At 34.9% G+C, this 26456-nt stretch overlaps 1 protein-coding gene across 1 annotated transcript in view; it reads right to left on the reverse strand.

Annotated features, from left to right (window-relative positions):
* Positions 1–26456, reverse strand: part of LOC123705332 (fizzy-related protein homolog) — a 68232-nt gene that overhangs the window by 16327 nt on the left and 25449 nt on the right. Inside the window, exons 2-4 of the mRNA XM_045654075.1 lie at positions 24543–24820; positions 6413–6523; positions 5910–6032 (exon numbers count right to left, since the gene is read on the reverse strand). Coding sequence (XP_045510031.1) covers positions 5910–6032; positions 6413–6523; positions 24543–24820 — 512 coding nt within the window. The remainder of the gene's footprint in view (positions 1–5909; positions 6033–6412; positions 6524–24542; positions 24821–26456) is intronic.

Here is a 26456-nt window from a genome sequence, read left to right on the forward strand (position 1 = left end):
CTGCTATTATTATTTGGCGAAGTGCGATTTAAATTATGCAAATTATAATGGTCCCACGCGACTGTCAAAATGTCCATCGTCTACTTTATTTATAATGTTTGCACTCTTTTTATTCTAGACAAAGACTGTTCACCTATAAATGTTTGTTAATGTGCATATAAATCAAATGTTATAGGAGAATAAAATATAACGAATGCGTTTCGGACAAAATCGATTTTTGGAATATTATGGAATCTTTACGATAACGATCTGAAAAAAAAAATATGAACCACAAAACACACTTATTAATTCCAATACGAATATGTTTTTTGAATTCTTGTACCAAAAGTTTTGTAGTGTAGTTACATGGTCCTATTTCACCCTGACCTAGCTCAAAACATTCAAAACCTACACATTTTTCTACGTAAAACAACAAATTCATCCTATATTATAATTTTTAACTTGTGGGCTTGTCGAACCAAGCAATACATAATATTATGATAGCCATACAATTCATGAATACCTTTTAGCATTTTCAATCATTACCAACGACATATACCACACTACAATCACAAGACATCTCCCCTCATACTCTTTAACATTCAAACCCAAAAACTACACCACTAACAAGTTGACACACATCTTACTACCCTCGTTAAGATTCCCTATATACCCTCCCATATATTCTAAGCCACAGTACCCAAACAATCTTCTCCATACAAACTTTCCATTTGTTCTCAATATTAGACCAGTATCAAACTGCATCAGCGGCACTCCTTAATATCGCGATCTGGTCGTTGCCCCTGACCAGGAATGCAGGTTTTCACAGGAAATTCTCATAGTGCTTATCGACGATGCAGGCATTTCGACGGTCTGGGTTAGGTGTGACGTCATTTTGTGTCTACTGTCCATGTCTCGACCGATTATGTTGATCATAGTGGAATATTGCTGTTTTTGTTTATACGAAAGATTTGCATAGATATAGTCGTAGCAACTTGTAGTATCGTTTTTGGTGCCTATTTTTTGGAGTTCATTGTTATTTTTGTGACAACTATTTAAGATTATGTTGACAAAATTCCTTTCATTGGAAAGGAATTTTGTCAACATGCTTATAGTGGTTTAATACAATTATAGCAATTTCTCTAGCTCCTTCTAGGCTTCTGTACATAAATGCAGCAACACTTTCAATAAACAAAATAATGGCCATTTAGTAGATTATTTTGGGGATCAAAAATACAATTCTATTGTAATCAGCCCGGTAATTTGTTATCATTGTGGTTTTAAAGCATTTTTGCTGAAATATTCATTCATAGATTTGTCTCTAAAATAGTATATTTCTAAGCACAGAGCGCACATGTGCCCAAAAAACGATATAAATATGTCTAGACATATATACACACATATACTCAAAAATACTATAAGAAAGCCATCTCACAAGCACACACATCACAAGCATCTATCAGCCATAAAAAATACCCTAATAGACCATAAATAAATTACAAACAACACTAATTGAATAATTATTCAATGCGTCCGCGACAGAGTTACGTAACACGTTGTAAAATGTATGTATGTATGTAAAAACAAAAAACCTCCCGCCGAGGGCTATGTCCTGCACTAACATTGCAACTTCTAGTTTTTGGGGTTCCGCAAACGTAGAGCGAGGAATAGATAAGAAATGTGTTGTTATGTCTGCGTATAGATTATATACAATATCTAGATGAGGACAAACAATACGTACGTAAACTAGATTTCTACATTTGATATACTGTAATAGTATTATTTTCTAATAGTGTATTTACATTTTAAAAATATTATTTTATATTTACATTGGTCTAAAAATAAAATTGTTTCAGATGCGTTTAAACGGTACCTATAAACAGACGTGTAACCGGAATACGAACATTAAAATCTCTTTAATGATTTTAAACAGACCAATATCGACGCTATAACTTAGAATATAAGCAGTATAATTAAAACTTTAAATCGATCGTAAAATAAATCCATCACGGCTCGTTTACAGACATTAAGTTTTCTACTCGTTATTATCATATTAATCTCACCTAACACTATAAATAGAAAAGATTTACCTATGCTTTGGATTATCTCAAGAAATTAACCGAAGCAAAAAAAATATAGTTGCACTTTTAAAGCTTTATTATTCCAGAGTAGAGACATTTAACATAGTCTTCATAAGTGAAAATAGTCGTTCAATTCCGTCGTTCCCAATCAATGTTTCTGGTGTGGAAAAAATTGAAACTTTCACCACTTTTCTAAGCTGACAAAAATTAATGTTGTGGTCAAATTCATATAAGCTGACAACAATTAAATTTCTGTTGTGGTCAAATTCATAATATCTAACTTAGATAAGTATGTATTTAAACTATCAATTTAAATTTAACCTATCCACATACACTTATCATAAAACACGTCATAAATTGCAGTTAACAGATAAACTATAAAACAAAATACAAAGTGTGACACTACAGCTATTGATACAAAACGTCACATAAATTGAAAACATTGAAACCAAGTTCTGATCATTGCCTAGACTTGCGAAATCTTATAATTCCTCCATAAAACGATCCTATAATTTCAAAGAACCGTTATTCATATGTTAAAATTATAACAGATTTTATGAGATAGCAATAATGAACAATTTATTAATATGCATCAGCGATATTGATGGATATAAATTATAAAAAAAAGTTTAATTTTATACAGAACATCGTATTGATTAACATAAACAGGATTATTAGATACGCACATAAAATGATGTGTATCTGAGGAAGACACGTGCCAAACGACAGTAGGGAGGCGGAGACGATATCAAAAATTAAAATCAGGTAGTATTTACAGTAAAATAACATCTGTAACCATGCAACTTATAGCGCCATAATCTTCTATACATATATATAAAAATAAAAGGTGACTGATATAGTGATCTATCACCGCACATCCCAAACCACTGGACGTATCGGGCTGAAATTTGGCATGCAGGTAGATGTTAGGACGTAGGCATCCGCTAAGAAAGGATTTCCCGAAATTCTTGCGGGAACGGGGAAAAATGGGGATGCACGTACAAAGTCGTGGGCGGAAGCTAGTGTAAATATAATATCTAGCCTTGTCAGAGTTGTCAATTAAATGATATATCTAGTATCGTCAAATAAACAATGTAGCAAAGTAAAACGTCTGTTTAAATATTGCAAAACTATAACATTATTACGTAGACTGAACTTAACAATTATAACTCTCGTTAATATTTAGTTATAATGTATTAGATTCTTCAAAACATTAGATTAAATTCTCCTATTTCCTAGGACAATAAGTATAGAGGTACCATACTTTTGATGAGAAAAACATTTTTCACCGAAAAAATATTTACACCAAATTATTAAAAATTAAACAATAATTAAAAATAATGATAAACAAAGAACCAAAATATCTTCCAAACAAAACGCACTTGACCACACCACCGCGGCCGCCGAGACATCGCATAATCCGACCGACAAAAAACGCATGCACGTCTCATACCAAATATACGGATTCTATTGCTTCTCAACTCGTTCCGTTTCAAATTTTGAATAATAATAATAATCCCTAGACACGCTAGATTACATAGTTAGATAGTGAGTACGTTTTTCGCGACTCCACCGACCGGCCCATTAGCTCAGTTGGTTAGAGCGTCGTGCTAATAATGGTCCGGGAGCCAGAAGCAGATTTTATGACCAAGTTCCTCTCAAGCCGTAATTAGTAAAATGCATCAAAATATAGTTTTATGAAGCCTCGTGAACGTCAGCTGGAGCTCGGTTGGGGGGGTGAGCGGTTGTAGCCTCCCACGCACGTAAGACAAAAAAGTATATTCATTCATTTCCTCTCAGCTAAAAATTTGTCAAATTGTAGCTAACCCAATATCTCAACGAAAAATAATAATCAGCTGGTTACAGCATGGTGTATTATACGTCAGCTGGTGTCTCGAATATAATGAGACATTAACAAAATCATCGAGATACGTGGAATTCCATCAACATAAGTCCCCCTAAAAGATAAGTAATAACTTTATTAATTATATATTATACTATTATTTTTTTGATAATTATAGTTAACTAATGTTTTTAGTGGGTTATTTCATATTTGTTACACTTTTAAGTAGTTACGTGAATTTGATGATAATATGATAGTTATTTTTAAATGCAGTTTATAATATTTGTAAAAACATGTTTACCGATGTGGCTGAATGTACGTAGTACCCCGATCATGCGCACAACTAACCACCTCCAAGTACCTTATTACTGTCTATATTATGCTAGCGTGTGTTGCTTGAATTTTTAAAAATAACGATAATAATTAAAGATACGTCATTTCATCTCAGATGAAAATTTGTGAGCTGATTGTTAATATACTGATGCGATAAATAAAAAAAATCAGCTAGCAATAATTCGAGGAAAACCTAGTCAGTTGATGCATATAAATTGGCAATAGATGCTTCTGTCTAACTCCTATGTAATAACTTTCAAAGTATCAGCTGACGGTTTTTCCACCAAGATACAGCCAGCTGACCTATATATATATCCACAGTTACATATAAGCTATCATCAGGTAAATTTTTGTTTGAGAGGAAATCACGGAAAATAATTTTATTTTTTTCATGTTCGAGACACCAGCTGACGTATAATACACCGTGTTGTAACCAGCTGATTATTTTTTTTCGTTGAGATATTGGGTTAGCTACAATTTGACAAATTTTTAGCTGAGAGGAAATGAATGAATGTATTTTTTTTTCCTACGTGCGTGGGAGGCTACAACCGCTCACCCCCCCAACCGAGCGCCAGCTGACGTTCACGAGGCTTTATAATACTATACTCTGATGCGTCTGACGAATTATCTCTTGAGAGGAAATAATTAACCAAATTTGCACCTGGCTCCCTAACCATAACGCGAAGGTCGCGGGTTCGATCCCCTCATGGGCCAATGACATTTTTATATTTCTGCACTCACTGTTTTTAGATTAAATTTCATCTAGATACAGTGTAATTGGAATTTTATGTCTACGCGAGATTTTTTTATCGATTGTTGATTAATTTTTTGGATATGCAAGTTTTTTTTTGTTTCGGGTGTCTGTGTTTTGTTTTTGTTTGCGATGTGGATGCTGATCGCTTGTGCAATCGTGCTAGACGATTTTATTTATACAAAACTAGATATTAAATTAGAAGTTTTTATTATTTAAATTTATATTCTTTCAAAGATTTGCATATCGGCGTAATGGCAGTAGTAGAAACGGTATTCCTGTATAGTATAATAATATTGATACTGTTGCTGAATTTTTTCCTATATCCGCCTACTTTTTATATTTTTCGATACCTGTATTTTTATAATTAGTCATAAGGATAAAGATGGTAAACAATCCTCGTTGATTGGGTGCTTTTTAATTTTTGCTTGCTTTTTGTTTATTTTTAACGATTAATTTTGTTTTTACTATCAATCAAGACCGATCAACAATTATCTTTTATTTTCATGTATTTATTGAAAATTAACATCACTTAAATATTTCATTCAATATTATGCCATATCTACAAATAATGAAAAGGTTTTTATCGATGTCTTCTACCTAGTGGTACAGTGGTTACCTATCTCTATCTTTATAAGATATGTGATATTCTTTTGATTGTCTAATTCTCCACATACTTACTTATTTTATTATAAATACAATTTTTAAGTACGTTCAGTTGCATCAAATTTTTACCGAACAAAATTCACTTAGTTAGATCACAGTATGAAATTTCTATAAATATTTCAATCTCAAGGTAGTTTAAAATTTACATAATCGAGGGTACTTTCAAATTATTCATACTGGAGGGATTTCAAATTAGTTTCATATTTGAGGGTATTTTCACCAAAACATTTGCGGGGTAGTTCCCATTTCCACTGACCTGGCTAGTACACGCGCTCCACAGGTAGACGCAACTGCCGAGTCCGACGCTGAGTACATTCTGTGCCGACCAATCCACTAGGTTGAGGTAGAAATCGTCTTGTAAATCTGGCGCATCTAATACCTGAAGGAAAGGTAAGATTATTTTAGAGTGAATTCGTATAAGGATTATTAGATTAAGCTGGTGATAATCTGTTGGAATATTGGACAGCTATCTATTGCCAAGACCAGATTACCTATTTTTGCAGCTAAGTGCCTTTTGACTAACCTTTTAGGGAATTGATACCAAGTCGATTAAACGATTTAAGCACTGTATCATTGAGGTTATAGCATTTTAAAGTGATTAAAAACAAAGTCAATTGTATTTACGTGGAAAACATTTGCATTACATACCTACATACCAAAGAGCAATCCTACAATATCTTCACTGTTCTTTACGTTTTGTTCCATTTCTCTTGATTTTATTTCTATCTAAATTTCATACTTATTAATCAAACAGCTCACCTTAAAAGGTATCCGTGAGATCTTTCTAGTGGCTTTGCGCGGGGACCGCAACAGCTTCTGAGATTTCGCCGAGACAGGTGAGAGGCTGTATGGAGCCGGGTCTATATTTTCCTGTAACAATAACATGTTATTTTATATTATGATGTATGGAAAAAGCTTATAATTATTTTCTGGCAACTGGTTTTCATGGTACGATACAGAAGGACCGTTTTCGTGGTTCAGATTACATACTATTGTTTTGTCTATTAAAAACTATATTGTAGGTATGAATGTTTATCACAAATACAATATAAATCGTTGCCAAAAGTTACTATATCTTGAAAATCAGAAATGTTTTTATTTCTCCTTAGCTTTCCATGGCATTTAGTATGTTCGCCTGTTTATTTTTCAGATTATTTTTAAATCGTCAATAGTTAAATAACTTAAACCATTTTCTAGAAATAATAAGAGCGGTATATCATCCAAAACTTAAAATTTATGCAGACTTCACAATTTACATAATGTACCTATATAGTTTCTATGGTTACTACGATAAAATTTTGACCCGCGTCTTCGTTTAAGACAGCATTCTAAAATTCCTAATTACGACTTTCGTAAATTATTAATACCAAAACTAAAACATGCAAAAAAGTCTAGTTTTATTGCCAAGACAATCAAATTAACAGGTGCAGACGTTATAATAATAAGTTCTCATTAATCAATCACACAAACATGTTACAAATAACAATTCAATAATGATGTTAGAGTTTCTTTATATAATTCTGAAAAAAATATTTTAGCTTATTTTACGTGTGCTAAGTTGTACTAATAAAACCGTGTGTTTATATATCTCATATCCATAAATTGATTAGTTTTAATCTAAAAAGACAATCAAAATAAATTAAAATAAATGAGTAATGAATTAAGCATAAGAAATCACATATAGTAGATATATTAACGATATCAAAAGCATATAAAATTATCATTCTTTGGATCTTAAAAATTTCCCGTTATATTTCCTACGACCTTGAAATTTTGTGATTCGTAAGCCCAAAAATTTCCCAGTAGCTCTCAATTTTGACGCTGACATTGTTAGGGGGCCACAAAAGCTGTTTAGAACATAACTTCCTCGCTAATTCCTCTTAACTCAATCCAACAAAAAGGTCATAAAACATTCGCAACAACATAATCGCCGCAAAAAGCCACCGCAACCAGTGAAACATAAGTTAGTGTTGCGAACAGTGTTAAAGTTATAAATGGTGCATTCATTAAGCACGTAGGTATCATAAAAGACAAATGGCCCGCTGGCGATTTAGGAAACGCTAATGGTGCAAAAAACTTTGAAAAATTGAATCAACCACCTTCAGCGGTGAACGAAACGCTAAATTGCTTTGGCATCATTGCGTAATGTAATTTGATTAGTATATATTTTTGGTTTGAGGAATTGGACCGTATCGTCGAATACACTAAAATGTAATTAAAAGTTGTCCAGAGGCTCAGGTGGGCAAGCGTGCGGATAGTTTCTGAAGCGTAACGCGAATCCTTGATAGGTTCACGTACCCGGAGTCTTTGTGAGAATCGTGCGAAAAAACCGCTGAAAAAAACGCAAACGTAATAAAATTATACCCGTAGGTATACGCTCGATAGCGACTGCGTTTTTTACGTTACACTTTCAATTAATCAGTGTAGCACAATTTCTATTCAACCTGCTCTGATTGGTCTTCCCGACAAAAAATATAATATAATAGACGCCGGTAATAGCTGTTAATTTGCTACCGCTGTGCTAAATGATGAGAAAGGTATAATTATAAATGTAAATAACGATGATGAGTCCATTAAAAATATAGAGTCAATTTCAAACTGGCACTCATATTTCAAGATACAATGTAGGTATTTGAACCGAACGTTGGCAAGAGTGCACATTTTACGAGTACCTGAGGTAAGACGACCGTGAACTCAAGTTTATTGCACGTCCTAACTAATCTAGATGAATAACACGTCATAAAGCGATGTGAATTTCGTGGGACTTACCGTGGGATGGCTTTACCATGTATGTAGTTTCGGGCGGATAATAATCCAGTTTGTTCTGAATACTGAATAGAATAATTATCAGCGTGGGTGAATGTATTGGAAGTAAAAAAGAATCGAGATACGAAAACGTACAAAGACAAGCAAACTTTAACACAATTCAAATGAAAACAGATCTGGGTTGTGACACCCACGTCAAGGCAAAACATAAAATTGCTTTGAAACAAACACATGGGTAAAGCGCACTCACAATAAATATCATCGATAAAACGAGTGTTTTTACTGTAATACTACAAGATATCGCATCCTAAACCGTTATACTGTCCCGAATATAAGTTATTCAATCGATGACACACAACCAGATACAAGAAATGAAACACCTTATTAGTAAAGACGAAAGCGCAGTTTTTTCACGTCGTCTATGAATGAAAGCATAACGGGATAAGCCAGTTAAGATTGAAAGTGCATTGAGTTGTATGCAAGGTGATTAATTCAGAGCTGCCACTTGAGGAGCTGTTGACTTAGTAAGCGCCCCGCCCCCAAATGGTCGTCGACATACTGGCCTTGGTCTGTGGTCGAAAACGAATGCATATTATAATGTTACGTAAGCCGAAATTGGCCTGAAGGAATTGCAACTGGTTTTGAAGATGCGCAGGCGAGTCAGTCAGCTGAGATTTGCAACGATAACAAATTCGGACGTCAGTTACGAAGACGGCATTTGTATTTCTACAAAATATAAATAAGTTGTCCACCGTGCTTGTCATTTATGATGGTGATAACATCTAAAGAGTACGTGAAAAGAAATCGGTAAAGTTAACTAAGCGTTTAAATTCTAAAAATTATGTTGACAAGCCAAATGTTTTGTAAAATATATGATTAAAAAATACTCATGGAATTTTAATGGATCATTATTAAGGGATTAAAAAAGAAAACTTGTAATTTAATGAACGCATGACCAAATAAGCCGGATTAATAAACAGTTACAAATAACATAAGACGAAAATTCGCAAACAATTTAGTAACACTAATGTCGATTTGATTAGGCGAATTATCTTTTTTATATTATTTTGCATCACATAACTATATAATGGTAATCACCGCGTAATTTCTATAAAAATCGCTTTATAAATGGTCAGCTATTATTTAAAAAAAAAACCGTATAACAAGTACATAGAGCTCTCCTAATTTAAAATCAGTTTAAGCACTAGCAAAAGTTCTTTTTGCTATGTACTTAATATTATCAAGTAGCTCTTCTACAGGACCTACACATAACCTAACATACATACAATCCTAACTTGTAGTTACAGCTAGTGAGTGACAAATTAAAATTCTCAATATAATATCCTGTAAATAGATTCACTGCGGTGCGAAATACGTCATTGCTTTGATTTGTGGTTGCGGTGAAGTGAGATAGAGCCAATTGCCAATTGCCTATCATCATTGCCGACGCCTCGGTCAAATCGTTAACATGGTCGTTGTATAAGCTCCGTATTTAACAATTGTTTAGTGTTCTAAAAGTTTGTTTAAACAAGTTTTCTTTATAACATTTTTCTAAAATAAACTTTCTGTGTACGAACAATAACAGTGCAACAAGAATTTAATGTGATTTCAATTAAAATAGTGAGTAAAGTAATTCTTTCGTAATTAATAAAGTGTCGGGTAGTGTCCTGCGGCAGCATCTCCGTGCAAGCGATTACCGCACGTAAGTCTTGCGTGCGACCGGGTGATATTTCAGTGCGGCCGCTTGCCGTGCGCTACGAGTCGACGCGCGGCAGAACTGACACGGAAGTATATTGTAAAAAATTGCACTGTTACAGTTTACATATTATTAAGTTAATATGAAGTGCTCCGGTTGCCTTAAATCTTTTAAAGATAACAACTTCGTCAAATGTTCGTCTGCAGTCTGTGGAAAAAAATTTTGTCCATTATGTATTGACGTGAGTGGATTATCCGCAGAACAAAAAAACATATGGGAGTGTCCTAACTGCTCCTCGGCTCAAAAGAGAGGGGGTGATAATAGCAATACCCCGGTGAGGTGCAGCGGCGATTCTCATTTTATTACGATGCGTAAAAAAGATACGACCGCTGCGACAGTGACGGGTGAAGACGTAAAGGAACTCACTACCGAAATTCGTCGTCTGACCCAGGAACTTTCCTCCGTCAAGCTGAAATTAGAAGACGCCACCCAATCGTTAATAATTTGTAACGAGCGCCTAGACAAACTTGAGGAAAAAGTTAATACAAGCGAATCGCGTATCAAACAATTGGAAAGTAACTCTAGGCAGATTGATGACCTGAAAGTCACTATATCCAATCTTCAATGCGAATTAAACTTACAAGCACAACAATATCTACGTAATGAAATTGAATTAGCCGGTATTCCGGAGACCTCTCACGAAAACCTTCAGCACATTACATTGTTAGCGGCTCGAAAAGTCGGCGTGGAACTAAGCGATGTAGACATCGACTGGGCAATGCGAGTGGGTCCCCGTATTTCGAAGGAGAAGGGCCCTAACAATACCAATAAGCTGTCCCGTCCCGTTGTTGTTCGATTTCTTCGACGTTCGAAGCGTGACGAGATATTGAAAGCCGCAAAATCAAGGAAAAACATTAGCAGTGCAGATTTTAATTTACCCGGAGATGCCTGTAAGATTTATATAAACGAAAGATTAACCAAAGATAATCGAATTTTATTTCGTGAGGCTCGAAGTCTATATAAGAACTTCGGTTATGCATTCTGTTGGTGCAGTAACGGAAATGTTTATGTTAGACAGCGCGAAGGGAAAAGCGCAATTCATATTCGGTCACGAGAAGTTCTTGCCAATATTTTTAACACAGACAAACACGTCCCCAGTCAGTCGTAGTAATAAAATTATTCATTCGTTACCTTTTAATTGTAAAAGTTTTAATTACTGTTCATTTAGTCTAATAAGAATCCTATTTGTCTTATATCTTTATCGAAATAATATGTTAACTGTGTATAACTTTGTATTATTTCAAATAATTATGTATATATTACATTCTATAATTTATTTTTATATGTATTTATTTTATTGTATTTATTATAAACATAAAATATTAGATAATTTCACATTAATTTATGCTAAAGAAATTTATAATATATTATTAATGCACTTTTGCATATACACAAATTTGCTACAATATTATTACCAGGCGAGAAAGAATATTTATCACATTTTAAAAAATTATTTTCACTTTTTTTTTCCCAATACGTAAAAAATATACTCAAATGGATCTCAAAAATTATTTCTAATGGCTGCGAATAACATTGCAACAGACTTAGATTCGTATAAAATAAAATGTAACACCGTTTCTAACCTTGAGTCCTGCAGAACTTATCTTACAAGTGAATATAATTTAAAAATTTTTTCTTTAAATATTCGTAGCATAAATAAAAACTTCGATAGTTTAATTGTAGCATTAAAACGTTTAAATATTGTGTATGATGTCATTATACTCACAGAATGTTGGCTCAATGATCTGTTGCAAATTCCAATACTACCTAATTACACTGCATATAAAACCAGCAAGTTCATTAACCAAAACGGTGGAGTTGTGGCTTATGTTCGGAGTGCCCTGAGCGTTTCAGTGTCGGAACCTTTAGTCGACGATGCAAATTGTCTGCAGCTTGTGCTGGATGAAAAAACCTGCATATTAGGTATTTATCGCTCCCCGTCCTTCAGAAATCCTTCAATATTTCTTGGTTCTTTGCACATGCACCTTACAACACTAAATTTTCAATATTTGGTTTTGGCGGGTGATATCAACATCGACATTTTGCCACAGTCTGCAAACTCCTGGTGGCATGATTATTTATGTATCTTGGCAGAATTTGGTCTTGTTCCCGCGATTACACAACCTACTAGAGAAGGGGCGTGTCTTGATCATATTTTTGTCAAAACGAACAAAGCCGTTCTGGGATTAGTTTGTGGATCTGATATAACAGATCACGATACTGTCATGGTTGGCATGAGACTCGGGAAGATAAAAACTCAGACACAAAAAATGTTTATGTTTAAAAGAAATATAGATCTCATCAAACACGACCTGAAAACAGTAAATTGGTCCGAAGTTATGGCTATAAAGGATATACATTTTTTGGTTGAGACATTCACGGAAACACTACTAACAATAATTCATAAACATACTCAAAAAATTTATTGTTCCAGGTCAAAATATATCTTAAAGCCGTGGATAACTCCTGGTCTTTTGCGTTGCATCCGTCATAGAGATCGTCTTCACATTCGAGTTAAACGAAACTCTCTTGATACAGTTTTACTCCACGTCTATCACCGATATCGTAATTTTACTAATAATCTGTTGAAAAAGCTGAAACGCGAGTATGAAGCCAATATCCTTAGATCTAGTGTAGGAAACCCCAAAAAGCTCTGGAATGCAGTTAAAAATATTTGTTACATAGATAACCACAAAAACAAACCTTTAGATCTTTTATATATCAATAAAAATGGAACTACTGAATCTCTTAATATATGTAACGAACATTTTACCTCTGTCGGCGAATCATACGCTACTCATATTTTAAATAACTTACAAATAACTCAAGATACATTAGCGTCAAGTATAAAATCGAACAATATCCCAGTTAAATCATTCTTTTTGAGTCCAACAGATACATTTGAAGTTGAAAACCTTATTTTACAATTACGCAATGAAAAATCACCTGGCATTGATGGCCTTGATAATTCATTAATTAAACAGATTCGAGAAGAAATTTTAAGTCCTTTAACCTCAATTTATAATCGAAGTCTATCACTCGGTATTTTCCCTAATAGCTGGAAGGTTGCTGCAGTTTGCCCAATTTATAAATCAGGAACTCGTGACAATCCCAATAATTATAGGCCGATATCACTGTTAGGCGTTTTTTCGAAAATTCTTGAGAAAATTGTTAACTCTCGACTTACCAAGTTTCTAGAGTCCAATAATCTTCTATCATCGCGTCAGTTTGGTTTCAGATGTCAAAAAAGTACGTCAGATGCTGTGAGCCTATTAACATCTATAGTTTCCTCACATTTGGACAACAAAAACGCATGTCTCAGTGTTTTTCTAGACCTTGCGAAGGCCTTCGACACTGTTTCTATCCCACTGCTGCTTAGAAAACTTCATAATAAGGGTGTTAGGGGTCATGCATTGCTATGGTTTGAAACTTATCTCAGAGGGAGACTTCAATGTGTAAAGATTGGAGAGAGCGTTAGTTCCACGAAAGAAGTTAATTACGGTGTTCCACAGGGCAGTATCCTGGGTCCGACTCTCTTCATTCTTTACATGGATGATATTCACAACCTCCCCCTTAGCGGTGCTGATATTCTTTGTTATGCGGATGACACTGCTATCACTTTTCACGGTGGCAGTTGGGATGAGGCAGTGTTAGCTGCAAGGCAGGGAATGATACAGGTTAATTCTTGGCTCGAACGTAACTTATTGACTCTGAACCTAGACAAGACGAATTTTATCTGCTTTCATAAGACTGCTGCGTCCGCCCCTTCCCTGATAGAATTAATTAATATATCCCCGGACGATTGTGCGCCTCAATATATTGATAGAGTTGAAGTTACCAAGTATTTAGGAGTTTTGGTGGATCAAAATCTGAGTTTTAAGAATCACATAAATCTTCTGTCTGATCGCGTGCGTAAAATCATTTATATCATGAAGCAACTCCGCCGATCTGCCGACGTCAAATTACTTAAAACTATATATTTCGCGCTATGTCAATCACTAATTACTTACTGCATTGGTTCGTGGGGAGGTGCCGTTAAGTCAAACCTAATTCGTATTGAGAGGGCTCAACGAGCGGTACTTAAAACTATGCTGCAAAAACCTTTCAGATACCCTACTTTCAACCTTTATAAAGACGCTAGTGTTCTCACTGTTCGCCAACTTTTCATCCTTGATAAAATTATATCTACGCATAAATGGGTGATTAACTCTCCCAATTACAAGGATTATGTGAGAAAGCGTATTTACAAAATACCAAATGTTCGTGTAAATACTTCTTTTGCTAAGCGTTTCAATCCTTTTGCTGGTATATTTATTTATAATAAAATTTGCTCCAATTGTAATATAAAAAACTGTTCTTCTAAAAAAGCAAAGATCATCGTAACTAACTTCCTTAAATCTCTAAACTACGTATCAACAGAAAATCTTCTTGCGTCATTATTTTAATTTGTGTATATAATCGGCATTTATATCATTTCAAAATTATTATATTTATTGTTATATGTATATATATTTATTATATATATATATTCTTTTATTTTATTTATTTTATAATATATTAAGTATATTAATTTTATCATTTAGTACCTTTAGTTTGTATAATCCTGTAGCATTTAAGTCATGGAATGCTTTTTGAACGTGTTGTTATCTGCGTTAAATTATACCGAGGACACCCAATTTTTTGTAAAATCGTCTCAGTGCCCACGATACAGGCTTGCCTAGTGTGGGTACTATTGGTAAACCTTTATTATAAACTTAGATAAAGCCAAATGTATGTAAAACGTGCAACATAAATACAATTGTACCTAACTGTGTAAAACATATTATGGTTTTTTAAATAAATATATTTTTCATTTTTTTTTTTTTTTTTTTATTTCCTCTAGGCACAAAAGCTTCATTCGATACAAATAGACAAAAACTTCCACACAATAGATCGCACAATGATACCATTGTTGTCATCGTAAGAATAGACTCGAGAGATAGCTAGGATGCATATAGTATCTTAATATATATAAATCTCGTGTCACAATGTTTGTCCTCAATGGACTCCTAAACCACTTAACCGATTATAATAAAATTCGCACACCATGTGCAGTTCGATCCAACTTGAGAGATAGGATAGGTTTTATCCCGGAAATCCCACGGGAAAGGGAACTATGCGGGGTTTCCTCTGAAAACGCGGGCGAAGCCGCGGGCGGAAAGCTAGTACTACTATAATTTATTAAGCTAGTTTTAGTATTATCTCCACACCTAGCTTTAGCATATGAATTAATGATCTTTGATATATATCTTCCACCTCAACATGTTCATACTTGCATCAATATAAACGCAAGAGAAAATGGTATAATAAATTATGTCTGCTAAAATTAAATTATATTGTCTGTGATCCAAATCTTGTAAACGTTCGAAGTATCTATTCGTCGATAAATCCACCGAACGATTGAATAAATTAAAATGAATTTCCATTTCATATTCAAAATACAGTCCGGCTGTGCAATATTGGGTACAATAAACTTGATGTCTGACGTTAATAACTCCAGATGAATTCGACCAACACAAAAAAGGCACAAACGAATAAAAACTGTGACTAATAAAATGCAATTTACGAATTATGCTAATCGCACCAGCAACAAAACAGAGCTTAGAAAAAGGTAAAAGAAAAATCTCAATATATACCAAAACCACAATGATGTAAGATGAATGAGCAATCAGAATCCAAGTTTATTAACCTCGGACAGCAGACGCATAAAAAGCAAGAAATCCACCAAGTAGTGACTAGATCTGAGATAAGAGATTGATTGGTACTATAAATGAGTGGTGGATTTTGTGACCTGGACGGATCCGTAAGCAGGTCACGTTAGGAACGAGGCAATAATAAAATGCTACTACATAATATCTCAGACCCCTTTCAGCGATCCCCGTGCGGAGAGAATACTAATTAAAAACACGGAACTTCTTTTAAATTCAAAACAATTTTACGACTGAACTAGACAAAGCGAAAATCAAGATCAGGTATAGATAAGTAACAGTTAGGTCTAGTCAATAGTGACTAGTCGTATAGGCAATCAACAAACGCATGACCGTGTTTTCAGTACAATACATCGATTGCACATTTAAATTGCCACAATCTAGAAGTCGAACGTTTAACTGCACTTTACATTTAACAGCAATAATAGCTGGCATTGATAGCATAATTTGAAAGGGCTTAATCAAAGATGGAGATTCCATTGTCTGGTAAATAAGGGACAAGCCAATTCAATAGCGCTGTCGAGAGTCGGGCCGCTGCACTAATTGACTCAACTGTGTAAATACACGTAAACCCTATCGGGCCTCGATCGCAAAACGCTCAGCAAATAAGAAGTTATGTACACGGTAAAAAATTAAGGCCAAGTAGATAGGTGCCTCATGCGAAATTTTCTCGCAAATTGGTAGATGTTGTTTGAGCAAACACACGAACTGAACGAACACGATTGAGCACTTCCCCTACTTGTGAGCTGATGATGACACAGAAGTCTTTTTTGTCTAATACACGTTCAACGGTAAACTTGCAAAGTTTATTTTTCTAAGACAATCATCTTGAAATTCCAACTGTAAATAAAACTTCCATGATCTTCATTGCCGCTTTAAAATAATTTTGCAATCATTCATATATATATTTTTTTTTAATTCAAGCAAAAACATTTAATCAATTGAACCGAATTAATAAATCTAGATATATCCAAACAACGATTCACAATGCAATGCAATACGTAGGTGTAACTAATAGCAGACGTACATGTTTTTTGCCAATATCGACGACTATTCAAATGTTTTTACAAACAACTTTTTTATTTTTATCCTTGTATAACAATAGAGGCAAACGAACGCCTTTCATGTCCACGTTATCAAAGGCTAGACCTAGGCACAGAGAGCACGACCAAATCGGGGATAAAGGATCCCATTACGATGATCAGCGAATATATCACTGTGACGTGTCCATCAACGGCTATCGTATTTGGAAACTACACAATGTATCAGATAACAAGGAGGACATATGCTGCGTGATTAGCGCATTGGAAATATCTGTCGATAAACTTTCTATTATTATTCGAGCAAAAAGTTTAAACAGCACAGCGAGTATCAGTAAACGACTTCCAGCGATCAAGGTCACAAGCGTGTTTAGAAAACACCAGTTGGCAAGTGATAAAAAACAAAATATAATTAACAAGAAGTATAGATCGAGATTCGAGATGTCTTCAAAATTAGAAGGAGCACCCATACAATGACTCCGAAGCGTGACTGTGCACCAATTCAGGAGACAATCTAAGACAAGATCTAGATTGTAAAAACATTCGGCAGCTTGCTAAAGTACGCTCAAAAACAACTACAAAGAAATCGATTTCATACGTAGCGATAAAAAATAGAACTCAAAATGCATTCAGAGAAACTAGTTCCGCAAAAGTTACAATTCATCCCCTGCCAATGACCTAAGTGTTTTATGTATCCTTACCCGGTAAAAGCTTATAACATGATCGGCGTATATGAATAACCAGATTCGCATATACGCTTTGTGTGCCATTGTCAAGAGTTAATAATCAGAGTTTTAAAATATCACTCAACGAAAACACTAATGTATATAATTGAGGATATTCTATAATTGCCGCCGAGATTACATCTCAACTAACCAATATTAGATTGCTTTTTATGCCACCTTCCATTAGAAGTCCTATTATTAACCTGACGTGCGTTGTACCAGTTAATTTTAACCAAACGTTCCAGAACACAATTAATCGAAATCAATTTCTCTAGGAGTATTAAATCCATTTCTCATAGGAATAGAAACGTCGATTAATCATAGCGTAAATCAATTGGACGAAGTATTTTGGCTTTTTGCGCGTAGATACGCGATTTGCATTTAAAGGCTATTGGGGTTGAGCAATTTTTTGCAGCTCCGAAAAAGTACGTCACGATAAATAATCGATGCGTTGAAAATTTCGATCACGGAATCGTCCCGGCTCTTTCCCGAGGCAATAAAAAAGAATCAGCAGTGTAACGAACAGACCAATGAACTTAGAATCGCACGCATCATTGAAATGCAAAGGCGCAAAATTTGTAAATATGCAAAGCGTCTAGACTTTTATCTGTCCAAGGACTGGTAAGTCGGAGCAAAAAGCATTAGATAATCCGAGCCGTGGCGATTCGACGCGCCTGCCTATCACCTAACGTAACGCATGGGACAGGCGATCGAATATTTTTGCGCACCGTTTCCAATCAGGCGCATGTGATTTACTATTTTAGGTATCAATAACGTGAACAACAGATGTACAAACAAGAGCACAAATAAGAATTTTTATTTCTAATTCTATGACGATTATGAGATTAAAATAGCAACACATACATTGTTAAAAAAATTAACAAATTGCTCTACGTAAAGAGCTATTAACTAGCGCGGAAGGAAGTAGACAATTAGCATCAACAATAACATAAATTTCGTCAAAATTGACGTAATTGTCGTGAATTCAATCCTTAATCTGAGTTCATAAAGGCCGGTGTAATATTCAAATATGTATCGTCCATCGAAATTTATACGGAGTCGCATAAAGAATTGAGTCACCGTCGATGCATTCAAACAACAATGCCGAAATTTGTATTCAATGGCCAATGCACGGGTAATCCAGTGGGTGGCACCTTAGACAGATCTAGAATTTCATGAATACTGTTAATACTTTTTTTCGTCATACTATTTATGTCAGCAATAAGTCTGTATATAAATGCACTGTTTTATTCCACTGATACAGTGCATTTAAATTTTAAAGTACGACCGCTTCTAGTTGTGTCTCTAAAAGATTTATTGAGAGAAATACTATTGTCTAAACAACGCTTCGTAGTAATACAAAAAAATATACAAAACGACCTTGAAACCCAGTAACCCAGCTTGGTCTATACCTAGGCAAGTTTGAGAACCTAGTCTATATAAACCTGTGGTTTCACTGAAAACAAAACAATAAAGCTACTGGTTTAATGTCCCAAAGACTAATGTCTCGTTTATTACCGTAAATAAATGTTTTATTACACTGCAATAAAACATTTACAATCCTAAGAAGTCGTCTTAGAATAACACCATACACGTATAAGTTAGATATAGTTTTGTGGCTTAGTGCTCTCGCAGGTGCATCTAGTCGCATAAGTGTTGTTATGATAGGGGAGATGGCACACATACCCTCACATACACATACTTTAAAAACCTCCAGCCATGTGTCTTTTTACTGTCCTTCGATTAACACACTGACCTGGTCATTGAGCACACCTTTTACGTACTTCTAATTTAATAATTTCTATTATTTCTTCCACACTACCTATACAGTTAGGTACCACCACCAAAAAACCCACCTTACCAATCATTCCAAGTGTAAACAATTGAGCCTGCCATTAGTTATTGAAATGAACATGTTCCGAGAGCATTAAGCGACCTATCACCCCGACACGACCATCAGAGGAGGTTTTAGCCATTTTTTTTCACGACGACAAGCGTGCACCGCTTCGTGAGTAGTAATCAAAGCGCTGACAAGCAACTAATGCACGTAAGTGGAAACGTGCTCTCTGCAGTGTAATAGATTTTTTCCGATACAGCTTGATGAAGACTTGATATTGACTGAGTAACTCAATAAACAGTGGGTTACGATGAAATTTTGTATCGGAAAGTTGGGGTTTGAAACTTGAGATTTGTTGAAAGCTACATTTTTTTTAAATTTGCTTATACATAGATTTATACTGTTGCTTTACATATTTAAATTAGTTTCGCATTACAATCGCTCTGCCGTTTTACTCAGCCATATTTCATAAAAGCAAAACTTGAATTTAACGCATAAGTCTCAAGAAGTATTATCGTCAAGTCTAACTATGGCGCGACAATAACACCGAGCTTGCAACACTGTAAGGGGAAAGCCAATGAATAGAGCCCTGTGTACCGTTACCAGCTACAACTGCATAAATCATCAGAGGAAAGCTAAATGGAAAACGTGACGGATACATTTATGAAACCAGCTTATTTACTGAGCGTCTCGAAGCCAAATGCAAAAGTTAATATTCTAAGCGACCGTAAAAATTTTAATAATTTATTATTTTAGGTCGTTGTCACCGGTGAGTGATGTCAGACGGACGAGGGGGCAAACATTCATCGGACGAATAAAACAATAGCATTGTATCGACAGATGTAATGACCGATGAAAAATGCATGCTATAAAACTTCGTGTAGGCAAAAAACGTGTTTGCCAATTTGCATTTTGTAGAGAACGCGCAAAAAACATGGGTGCTTTTGATTAGCGCATCCTCATTGTCACTAACGTGCTAAACGCGCGATTCACGATAATTGAACACAAACACAATAGAATTTTTAAAAAGCACATTTCGTGTCCATAATGATTCCTTTGTCCAAAAATTTCGCTTACAACCGGCAACATAGCCATGTTTACTTTTGTATTGCGTCAAGGATGTTTATTAAAGAAATCATCAGTTTGCTTAGTTGTAAATTGATTCTATGGAGCTTGGATAATAATCGTCCGATTTTTGTATGTGGCGTGAAGAGGAAATATTTTTCCCAGCTATCCAACATTAGCAGAATGCGTAACGTCATTAGATTCGCGTGAAAATATTCCCATGATTTCAAATGTGGCTAGAGATGCATTTGGCCGCAGTAATATAACGGTAGTTCAGCATAATTTCGAACAATAGGTACATTTGGAGCCCGTTGCCACGCTACTTAACTAGAGGAGCGTAATTAGCATAAATATAATCGAGAGACAAAGAAATAAATTATAATGTTACCAACACGCGTCGCTAAAGAGATACTTTGAGGAGTGAAAAAACTGACACACGTCAACCTTAGAAGGAAGATTCGATATGTGATACAAGTCTTGCACGCGGCCGCGACTCGGCGATTTCATTGTAAAACCGGGCAAAAAGACATAGCGACGGCCGTGTAATGAAATGCCATTACAAGGTTATTAGTTAGCTGTATTAGAGGTTTAATCATTGTGCACTTTTTGCTACTATTTTGACGAGTCCTGATTAGATTCCTGATACAATGGCAACGTAATTGAAGTGGTTGGTAGCGAGAATCCAAAATGATATGTACATTGAGAAAAAAGAGCATGTGTGCGGAGCACACGTGTCAGAAGTGAAACTTCTTTGGCAAGATTAAAAGATACCAAAATCGTCGCACTGATTGATGACGTGACGGTATTGCCATGAGGCGACCTTGTAATTTTACTCTCACGCACATAAAGAAATTTCACTTAATTCAAATGTAGATAATCATTATGTATTATTTAGTCATTGTTTTGAAAAAAACATGGTGACACATTAAATATGTGTCGAGTTGTGTAAATGGATACTGAATTAGAGACCAATGAGTATCAGTTTACTTATGCTTTTGATTTATGCCGATGCAATGGAGAGAACTTCGATACGCTTTATTATGTTGTAATATAAGACATATTCGACATTCGTATTTTGTCGAATTTAACTTTATGAAATAAGTTTTAAACTTGTAATATGTAAATACCTTTCGCTTAGTAAAAATAGAACAAATTAATATGAAACCCACAAAATGTAACGATACTATAAATTTTTTTCTTTATTTTTGCATACATATAAACCAGACAATAACATTTCGAGCATCAAATACAGCAAATACAGTTATCGTCTCGGTTCTTAGCCCTTAGGTCTCAAATATCAGCAGTACTTTGTCCAAATCAATGGGTATATAAATTAACGGTCACAAATGCATTTTTCTCCACAACAATATTATTATAAACATTTGTAACCAACAACACCATAATAAAAACAGCACATATTACAAAAATCGATACAGAATTATACCGATAAAAAGGTATAGGATTTTATCCGGTCAAATTGCTTTGACACAAAAAAAAAATGCAAAACACTTAATTCTACAATAAAATCGCAATAGTGTGCATTTTATTGCTAAAATACACATTTAAACGGAAAAAGGCCCGACCCACATTACATTATCATCTTTACGTGTCATTATGGCCGATTTGTAAGGCGATATATTTAATTTTGAACCCCTATCGAGGGTCAAGTGGTGGGGTCAATGTAATCCAGGATTGTAATAACCTGGATTTCTGGACTTGTTATTATTTCTTTCTCGTATCTTTTTAGAGAATTTAACTGAATATTATGTTATATTAAAGTAAATATGAAATTATCAGCTTGCTCATGGAAATGCTAACGCAAACCAAACTGTTGTTAGGATATTTGAAATGTAAATATATGAATGACTGCTCCACATGTAGGTACATTTATTACCGTCTTTCAAAAAAGAGAGGATCTATGTTCATCTGTACAAAATTGAAGTAATTATATTAATCCTATAAGTAACTATGCCTTAAAACCTTTTTGGTCTTCACGCATTAAGAATGCACACCACACCCAAGTACCCGCCAATGCAAACAAATCTATCGATACGTCAAAAACCTCATCGACCATAACCTGTCCGTTTCGGGTCGTGTCAAAACGCAAAATGTCGTCGCAATATCAAAATTTGCAGAGGCGTTTTATAGCGGATGCAAATCAAAGTAAATACAATAAAACCGAGATGCATTTGGACAACGGTCGGTATGTCCGTCTTTATGTTTTTATAACTCATCAATGCGCTGAAAAAATTTTGAGAGAGATGTCAAGTGCGAACCGTTATGAATACCCAAGAAATGTACACACAAGTTATATAACTTAGATATAAATTAATATTTTACTAGTACTATATTTTCACTTTTGCAACTTTTCAGTAGGTGATAAATTATCAAGATTAATTTCGAGGTTTTTGCGTAAAAGAGTAACCAACATACCTTCATAGACTTCAGGATATGTGCCGAAACATTTATAAGTTCATGGATGACGAAACTTTCATCTATACGAATCGTAAATCTTTATATTTTATTACAATCTTATCAGAAAAGAACATCATTAGTGAGTTCTATCTCTATTATTATGATGACTAAAAAAACAAAATTTAAACAAGACCATCCTTCTTATCAGATTAGAAAAATGCCTAGAATGGATATAAGCTGTTTGCATATGAAAAGATCCTTTAGGCGAAGACAATATCCTAACATAAATATCAGTTTTCTTCCGAGTCTGAAAGTTTTAATTTTCCTACTAAGAATTATTTGTAAAAGAGATAGAAATAAAGATTATTTTCTTTTAATAATTAAATTAGAGCGCTCATATCGCTCAGATAATCAAACGTAATCAGTAATCACACCTAAAAAAAATAAACATTACCTCCATTTAACGTGCAAATTGCTTTTACCTTCCCCAAATAATTTTATTGATTCCGAAACTGCTATGCAATTAGACACGCCCAAATATTCAAACTTACAGCATTAGGAATTTATTTTTTTGTTAAGATCGCTAGTCTAGCGCCAATTAGGCATGCAGTTTTTTGCTTTTACAGTAAGAACTAAGAATACATAAGTGACTTTTACAGCTTGTATTATTTATTCGCCCGTCACTTTGATTGTCTTTGTATCTTGTGACTGAAATTTTAAATGTTTACGACTGCCATTTGAGTTATGGGAGGCTTTTAAAGTCGGAGCATAAAAATGTGTGTTTTATCTTAAATCACAACCTTAATTAAAGGTGAATTGGAAAAACTTAAATTGCCGGCAATATTTTAGGAATATAGCCAAGTTTAATATCAGTGTATTATCGTCTCGTCGGCCTACCTGAACCAGGGCATGACAGAATTTAAAGTACGGTGTGTGTTTTTCTTTTTGCGTGTACGAATATATGAACTGGGGTTATCGTGGCCGTAATAAAATGTGTGATTTTAGATTCGCCCACTCCGGCCGACTTGTTAGTGAACCAGAAGTTCTTACTACCTGCAACTTGTAATTGCTTTGCGAAGTAAAACACGACTACTGATTGGATAAGTGAAATGTATTTAAGTTGCAAATTATATGTTGTCTTAAGCGCTTATGTTCAAACGGTATTATTAGCGAGGAGTGTCAGCATTTCTAAAATAACACTATTCTGCTTAATGGACTTAATCGCCGCACGTGTCTCGGGCCGGATTTAGCGCGTACGCATCTCCTGCTTGCATTTTTTTGCTTTAACTTTATTTTTAAGACATTCCGCATAGTTATATGATAAATCCTGTTCTAATCAAGATGGTTCCTTTCAATTTATTTTAGAAGTAAACTGTTTTGACGTATGTGTCAAACGTATATGTTGAATTTAGTTTTGTTGTTAAAATTTTAATTAAAAATTAAAGACTGAAATATCGAGTTAAAAAATGTAATATGACTCCATGGGGGGACCGCAAACCTCAATCTGCACCCAGCAAACCAAAAGGTCCAAAACTTACCTCAGCATTATGCGCCGGCGCTCTAAACCGAAACACTGGCGGTGAGAAGGCCAGTGCTGCCCTTGCAGCTGAAGCTAACTGCACGGCGCCCAACGCCGCCCGGTTCCCCTCCGAACATGCCGTGGGGGGACCTCGTAGCTCTTCAATCTGGGCGCCTAGCAACTCGTTACGTAGCAAGCACCCGTAGGCGAGGTGATCGCGGCCGTTGGTAGCGTTCTCGGCGTTGCCTTCGCTGCGCGCTTTCTTGGCTGGCTGGTTCTCTGTGCCGCGGCGGATTGCTGCAAGGGAAACAGTGACGATTAGTACTGTGTTGCATTGCATAAAAACAAAAATTCGAAATTGTCCCATCGTCCACTCTAATAGTTATGGAATACTGATAGAATGTCGTAAATGGTAATCAGACATGACAACAATTTGTATATACCCCAATTTTTCATGCTCCAAATTTAAAAACAACAGAACTAATAAGTGAACAATAATTTATTATTTTTGTATTTAAATGTGCTTACGAAATCAGATATATTTAAAAAGCACTATTTAAATTGAAAGGAGCATTCAATCAACACCTAGTTTTTATAAAAATACTAGCGGTCCGCCCCGGCTTCGCCCGTGGTACATATTAACGTTTTCTCTACATAAGAACCATCCTCGTACTTCAAGGAATATAATAAAAAAAGAATTATCGAAATCGGTTCAGCCGTTCTCGAGTTATGGAATTACAACGAAAAGTGGCATTGATTTTTATATATTAGAAGATATATTAATCTCAATCGTATAAATTATATCCTTGACATCGCTAACACAAGACCACGTGTGACGCATGAACTTCTTATATACCTTACAAAAACACCAACTCCCTACATTAGCAAACCAGAAACTAGTTTACCATTTAACAATTACGTGCAAGTGTGGTTTGATAATGTTAACAATACGCAACACGCTGATAAGGAGGTGAACGATCTATTAGAGACAGACAACAGGTTACAATCCGTAAATAGCATTATTGTGCGCACGCGCCGAATTCGATCGTGTCCTGTCAGAGCCATATGCGCTCGACGCGTGCCGCGTGAATCATTAACTAAGACGATATATTTGAATTTAAATGGGGGTCTAGTTCATGTGGAAATGGGTCATTGTTGCCCTCAATGGGGTCATAATTTTTGAATAGTAGACAGCGTCAATGTTTACGTAATCTTGTGTTTCAACTTTCAGTATTCACCTAGCTTTATTAACAATTGACAACGATTATACATTTTCTGTATAATAGGATGTGTATAATAAGATGTTATAAAACACAAACTTTTCATAATAATTACTTAATTCAAAGGAGGAAAACGAATAGTTATTTAGAACTATAAAAATATTCGTGGTATACGGTAATTCAAACGGACACTAACAATTACTATGATTATAACAATTTTTAAATAGATTTATATTTATCTTCTAATTTGGAACACCACAAACACCAAGTTACGCCAAATACCATCAAACAATTACCACCCGTCAATCAAGCCATTACGGGCGACTGCCCATTTGCCAAATTCGCGACACTCCGGGGGTAATACCCAAAAATATACATTGTTCTTCAATCTTTAACTTGTCCGTAGACATTCTTATGAATCACGATGCATATTCCAATAGCTGTAGGTATAACACAATATGATTCACTCACTCGAGTGGCTTTTAGAAGCAATAATTGACATAGCTTCGATAACATTGACTCGCCTGTATCTAAATAGTTTCTTGTGACCACTGAAATAGCTTTGTTGTGCATAAAGTTACTACAAAGATAAAACACACAGTATAGTTCACAGATAGTAAAGTTTACGAGTTCAACTTGAAAATAATAGTGCATCGCAATTCGCAGAGCTAATTTTAGACCCTTCCTAAGGTATACCGGTTCTGAGCTCGGCG

This window comes from Colias croceus, chromosome 2, assembly GCF_905220415.1.
Source record: "Colias croceus chromosome 2, ilColCroc2.1".
Taxonomy (NCBI): Eukaryota; Metazoa; Arthropoda; class Insecta; order Lepidoptera; family Pieridae; genus Colias; species Colias croceus.